General features: G+C 36.1%; 1 protein-coding gene across 1 annotated transcript; it reads left to right on the top strand.

The window, feature by feature from the left end:
- Positions 2344-4617, top strand: LOC109232722 (protein DOG1-like 3). The gene is made up of 2 exons (XM_019398466.1): positions 2344-3024; positions 4245-4617. Exons 1-2 carry the CDS (start codon positions 2466-2468, stop codon positions 4451-4453), a joined length of 768 nt encoding a protein of 255 aa, XP_019254011.1. The 5' UTR covers positions 2344-2465; the 3' UTR covers positions 4454-4617.

Genomic DNA, 7088 nt, shown 5'->3' with positions numbered 1-7088 from the left:
ACAGGTGGGATCGGGTTGCACGCCGCAACAAGGAGGAATAAGGGTGAATATTGATACTGTTGTTGTTTATATTTTGGGATCGGGATGCGCGCCGCATCAGTCGTTATTATGTTTTCATTTCTGTTAAGGCCCATTACTGTGATGTTGAAACATCCTTAAGGAATGGTTATAGCTGAATACTAGTAGAATAAGCGGGTTCCGGATTTATATTTTGCCTGTTATTGCTTATTTTACATTCTGTATTTCCTTTCTGTTTAGTATAAACTGTTGCAGGTTGTATATGTTGCATGCCCCGCCGTAGCCTCGTCACTACTTCGTCGAGGTTAGGCTCGGCACTTACCAGTACATGGGGTCGGTTGTACTGATACTGCACTCTGCACTTTCTGTGCAGATTTTGGAGCTAGTGGTTGATCGTGAGGTTGGTTGCTATCACTGCTTCTCGGAGACCCAAGGTAGTCCTGCAGGCATCCGCAGGCCCTAGCGTCCCCTTCTATCCTATTTCATTTCTGTTTTATCTACTTCCGAGATAGATGTAAACTTTTTGTTCAGACCATTATTTGTAGTATTCGTAGACTGTTCGTGAGTTGTGACGCCAGTTCTGGGTGGAATTTATTACGATTTTGTTATTAGTATAAAGATAATCTTTTAAACTGTGTTCTTCCGCATTAATTTCCACTAATTTACTTTTGTTCAGCTTTAATTATTAAAAGATAAAGGAAAAAGGTGAAACAGTCTGTAACTTTGGCTTGCCAAGCGAGTACAATGTTAGGCGCCATCACAGTCCTGATAGTGGAAAATTCGGGTCGTGACAAGCTTTCAAGCAACTTAGAAGCAGCTTACACAGCAGCTTGCAGTAGCTTACACATCAGCTTCATTTCTTCTATAAATAGAGGAGATTTCAGTTCATTATGTACATCAGCTTGAAGTTGGATAATATATCAATCTCTCTCTATGCTTGTCTTCGATTTATTTACTTTACAGTCTTTATTTTATAACAAAAGTAACTTTTTATACTATTTTTATAGAATTATTGATATTATATTTTACTATCTAAATATCAACAACTAAAACAATATTATTAATGGACTGTAAAATCCAGGGGCAGCTCACGGGTAAAGCAGCTGAAGCAATTGCTTTTGGCCCCATAATTGCGGGGCCTGAAATTTCCTGATAGTTAGTAGAGTTATGTGTTAATATTTCTTAAAAATATTATTGTAAAGAGTAAATTGTAATTTTTATTAAAAAAAGATTTGTTTCTTTTACAAATGTCTATATATACATTGGTTATAAAATGATGTTAATAGATCCTATAGCAGTTGCTTTAGTACAAAGAATTTTTTCAAAATTAAAATCAATGGTGTCTCAAGAGTGATTAAATAGGTTAGTTATATTATAAATTGAAAAAGAATTATTAAAAAAATTAATATAATTTTTTTTAATAATTTTGCATTTCAACTAAAAAAATGACTTCAAATAAAATTTTATATAAAGCTTTTTCGTTGAAGTTTATGCTTTAGGCCTCCAAATTTATTGAGTCGGTCCCTGATAAAATCAAATCTCCCATATTGGACACATCATCTTGACAATATTGAAGTCATTGTCACTGAAAAAGGTGAAGGAGTCTCATATTTGCGAGAGAGAACTTTTTCTTACCAAAGTTAGAGAGTATTTTTCCAAAATCTATCATTTTAGCTATGGTTAAGGATACTTGTTAAATTGATTTAATCTAGACTTTAGAAACTAGAAAGGACAGGTGTCACTCATTCAAGTGTGTACTTGAAAAAATGGTGAAAAAGTGTAACGAAAAGGAGTCGAGGCAATTTTTTTAATTTTGTGATCAGGAATTCATATGTAGAATCTTTGAGTATCTAAAATAAATTGTATATAATTAAAAATTAAATAAAAGTTATTACTATGTTATAAGTAACAATTAACAAAGAAATACTTTCTTCGTCCCACTTTATTTGACAGAGCTCAAATTTCGAGAGTCAAACATGTGTTTCTTTGATCGCGATTTTTTCATATCTTTTAGTTATTTTAAATTGCTAGTAATTATTTTTTTACATTGTCACTTATAATATTTTTTTATATAGTTTTTAAATATATAAATTTTATTTTTAAAAACTTAATATTTTATGTCCGAATTCACAGCCAAAATTAAAAAATTTGACTCTCAAAACCGGAGCTCCGCCACATATGAGAACAAAACGACGTTGCCATTTCCCAAATCACGATGTCCAAAATACCTTCAAGAGTTTATCTTCTTCTGCATGTCTACATAAACGCCATCTATTTAAATAATTTTACACATATAGATTTTTATTCTGTGTTAAAAGTATCAAATTCAGTTGCACCCGATACCGATATATTGCATCCGCCGGACCGCCTCTGTCCCATATTACATATAGTCTTCTCTTATATCATACCATATATCATCGTAACTTCATCCAAAAATTCACTTATTTATGGTTGATGAATTTCTGATAAAATCAATGGCAAGTTCAAGTTGCAGTATGTCTGATCGAAACAATGAAGAAAACTTATACCAATCATGGATGGAAAATCAAAATCAAGAACTAAACGAGCTTCAAAACGCTGCTACACTAGCCAGAAAAAACGAGAAAACCGACACCGAATTGAATCAACTGTTGGCGAGAATGGTGAGCAATTTCCAGGGCTACGTTAATTGTCGTAGCCGACTAGCTCGAGTCGACATATCGCCATATTTTGCACCCACTTGGTGCACCCCTTTAGAGAATTCTGTCCTATGGATCGGTGGGTGCAGACCATCTTCATTCATACGGCTAATTTATGCTCTTTGTGGTATGGAAATTGAGTCACGTCTTACTGAGTTTTTACAGGGTACGAAACTTGGTGACTTTAGTCAGCTTTCTGGTGAGCAAATAGCTATGATTGATAAGTCGCAGAGACAGATTATTGTACAAGAAAGGAAACTTTGTTTAAAGATGGCTAGCTTGCAAGAAGATATAGTTGACCAACTAATCGCCACTGCGGCAAAAAATGGTAAGACGTTATGGATAACACACTTTTATTTACTACTCCATGTGTTCTAATTTATGTAAACCTATTTCTTTTTTGGTTCATTTCAAAAAGAATTACCCATTTCTAAATTTGGTAACAATTTAGCTTAAACTTATAATTCTACCCTTAATGAGAAGCTTTTTAATCACACAAATACTCTGGGCCCCTTTTTGCTTTGTTTAGGACCACAAATTTCAAAAGTCTTTATTTTTTCTTAAATTTCGAGTCAGTCAAACAGATTCACATAAATTAGAACGGAGGGAGTATTACCTTTATTTCAATTTGCGTGATGTAGTTCGAATTTCGAAAATCAACTGGGTTTTTTTACCGCAATCTTTTCATATGCCTTTTAATTATTCTGATTTGTTAATTATTGTAACTTAATACTTCTTTTTTAGTCACCAAATATTTTATTTTGTTTCGAAAAATTTAAAGATTTTATGTCCGAAAATGCGGTCAAAATCGAGAAGTTTAACTCCGAAATCTGAATTGCATCACTTAGAGTAAGAGTTTTAACTTATATATGTTGACAGTTTAAGGCCCCGTTTGGCCATACATTTTGGCACCGGTTTTTTAAATCGTTTTTGAAAACATTGTTTGTTCATAGATTAATGATCTATTTTTGAGAAATTTTTGAAATTATTTTTCAAGTTCCCAAAATCTAGTTTAGGGTAGATTTTGGGTGAAACTTGTTCTCCCACTCACAAAACTTCAAATTTTTTTTCAAATAAAATGCATGTCCAAACATAATTTCAACTTCCAAAAATTATTTTTCAAAACTAATTCAAAAATTAATTTTTCAAGTTTCAACTAAATATATGTCCAAACGCTAGCTAATAATTCCATTTTAAATTAGGGGATAATAGGCCCCTCGGAAAGGAGGAGTGTGTAGCTGAAAACGTGAGAATTTTTTTTTTTTTAGGGGGGGGGGGGGGGAGTGGGGGAGGGGGTGCTATGCATGCCTTTTCCCAAAATAATTTGTTAAAAACAATGGTCTTCACCACTCTAAATAATTTGTTAAAAACAATGGTCTTCACCACTCTAATTTTCTTTTTTATGAATCAAGTGAAGTTTCTTTTTGATAATGAGTGGGGTTGAACTCAAATTCCGCGCTTTTAATTTGTCTTCTAATTCATACCATATTAAATTGTGTGATCAACTTATATGAATATATTTTTATTACGTAATTATGTTTTCAACAGGCGAGAATGAAGAGGAGCCCTTGAATAAACATGGTCAGGGCATGACAACTTTACTAGAAGAAGCTGATGAGTTGAGGATGAATACATTGAAGGAGATATTAGGCATATTGACACCAATTCAAGGTGTGGAATACTTAGCTTCATCTAAGAGAATAAGGCTATCTTTGCAACAATGGGGCCAGAAGAGGGAGCAAGAGCATATTAATTAGCTAGAGATCAATTAGAACACACTGAATTTGTTGTACATATGCCAAATAGTGGTTTTGATTTCTTACTGTGTGGTATAGGCATCGTTTATTTCTTTTTCTTATTTGTGTTTCAGTTTTGTCGTGCTCAGTCTTGTTGTACTTTATGGAGAAAAATTGTACACTTGACCAAAAGATCTTCACCCTTTTTACTAAGTCTTTATATTAAAAGCGTCCCCTATACGTTGTTTTCTCATTCTTCTCATTACACTACATGAAATTGGGGTTATTGTGGCAATAAAAGTGGCGACTGATGCTACGAAGTTGCCACAAAATGTCTTCATGGCGACACAAGGATCATTGGCAGTAGTGAGTGAGTGATAGTTGTTTGTGGCGATCAGTGGCGAAACTAAGAGTTTTTTTTTAAGGGTATTCAAATTTGAAAGAAGTGAAAATAATTCCGACAAAGAGCGTTCAATATGTATTATATACCTCTAAGACGTAATATTTTACTTATATACACAATACAATTTTTCGACGAAGAATGGTCAATTGACCACCTTTGTGAGTATTGGGCCGGGTAAGCCACGTAGCGTTGGCTCATCCCTATTTTAATTGGATTATTATTTATCATACTGAAAATAATAAATTACAAAATCAGAAAATACTACTGAAAAATTATATTTTCCAATCAATATGATTTATGTGTGAGTTAGTAAAAATTTTATGATTTTTGTGTTAAAAGAGATAGTTAGATGACTTTGATGAAAAAAATTTCATGGTTATATAATTTTTGTGTGAGAAAATAAAGTTGCAAGCGTTTGAGTTATGTGGTATTTCATGTAGTTGCACCTGAGGTTGCAGGTATGGGTTATTACCGCTTGTTCGGGCTTATTCCCAGTATAAATGTGAGATTCTGATCGCATTGATGATTTCAGAAGTGGAAATGCGGTTCTATGGTTTATGGGCTAGATTGGATTGTGAAATTTCAGTTTCTATGTGTTATCGGACCTATATGAGATAGGGTGACGTGGGATCACCCCCGGGTATATGCATGGTAAAGTTATTCAGCGATTGGTTAGCTTTTGGAACAACTCTGGGCACGTTCGAGGACGAACGTATGTTTAAGTGGGGGAGGATGTAACGACCCGACCGGTCGTTTTGAGCTTTTGCACTTTGATCGTCAGTTCTCGGGCATGACTTGCCCTGTGTGATGTATTATGACTCATGTAAATCGTGGTTTTGGTTTTCAGGGTAATCGGAATGGAATTGGATGAACAGTTCTCAGTTTGAAGCTTGAAATTTGAAAGGTTTGACCAATATTTGACTTGCTTGTGAATGATCTCGGATCGGCATTTTTATAATTTGGTTAGCTCTGTTAGGTGATTTGGGACTTAGGAGCGTGATCGGTATGCATTTTGAAAGTCCGCGGAAGGTTTAGGCTTGAATTGGCGAAATTAAGATTTTGGCGTTTTCCGGTTGATAGGTGAGATTTTGATATAGGGGTCAGAATGGAATTCCGGAAGTTGCAGTAGCTTCGTTGTATCATTGTGATGTATGTGCAAAATTTTAGGTTATTCGGACGTGGTTTGGTTGGGTTTTTTATCAAATGCGTATTTCGGAAGATTTTAGAAACTTAGGCTTGAATCCGATGTGTTTTGGGTGATTTGATGTTGTTTGAGGTTTTTTGATGATTGGAACAAGTTTGAATAAGGTTTTAGGATGTGTTGGTGCATTTGGTTGAGGTCCCGGGGGCCTCGGGCGAGTTTCGGGTGGTCAATCGGATCATTTGAGAGTTCAGAAAATTGCAGATTTGGAGTTCCAACAGTTGCAGGCATTTTGGTCTTCGCGTTCGCGAGAGGGCCCTCGCGTTCGTGAAGAGTCTGCCGAGGGAGGTGAAAGTTTGGCATTCGCGTTCACGAGGCAGGTGCCGCGTTCGCGAAGGGCTGCGAAGCTGTGCATTGCGTTCGCGAGAAGGCACTCGCGATCGCGTAGAGGAAGTTGGTATCAGAGCCTAGGTTACATAGGTCTCACGGGTCAAGAGCAGGTTTAGTAGAGTCTCGCGGATCGGTACGGAGACGTCTGTATTTATCCTCGAGAGGATGCAGAACCTTTAGGAAAATCTTCACATTCTTGAAATTCTTATCGTGCGTCCTTTATTCAGCTTGAAAAGTAACTCTTGAAATTCCTTCCACGCGTTCGTATGCGCACATGAGCGCTCAGTATCGGATGTGATCTCTGTGTGTTGATGTTGGGCCAGACTAGAAAGACTTGAGGCCGGATTGTTACCTATAGCTTGAGCCCTGAGCGGTTGCTTGCGTGAGCACGCGTTTCTGGATCTATATGTGATGTTGTGCCCCTATTAAGGGAAGTAATGACTGGTTAGTACGTGATGAGGGTGATGTGATTGCGAGATGTGATCATATGATTTGGAGGGTCTGCTGGAGGATAGATGATCTATTAGGTGTTTGATTTCCATTGTGATTGGATGTATAGCCCCGAGTTATGGGTGTGTGAAGAATCTTTTCATGTTTCCTAGTTGGGAGTGAAGTAAATTTCATGTTACGGTATGAGTTCAGACTCAGGAAGACTAAGTGACTGCATAATGGCTATGACGATGGAAGGTATACAGAAATGCCAGTTTGAGGCAAAGCAGGTG

Source organism: Nicotiana attenuata, chromosome 9, assembly GCF_001879085.1.
Source record: "Nicotiana attenuata strain UT chromosome 9, NIATTr2, whole genome shotgun sequence".
In the NCBI taxonomy this organism is placed as follows: Eukaryota; Viridiplantae; Streptophyta; class Magnoliopsida; order Solanales; family Solanaceae; genus Nicotiana; species Nicotiana attenuata.
The sequence above is the reverse complement of the archived record's forward strand: the minus strand, read 5'-3'. Positions and strand labels throughout refer to the sequence as shown.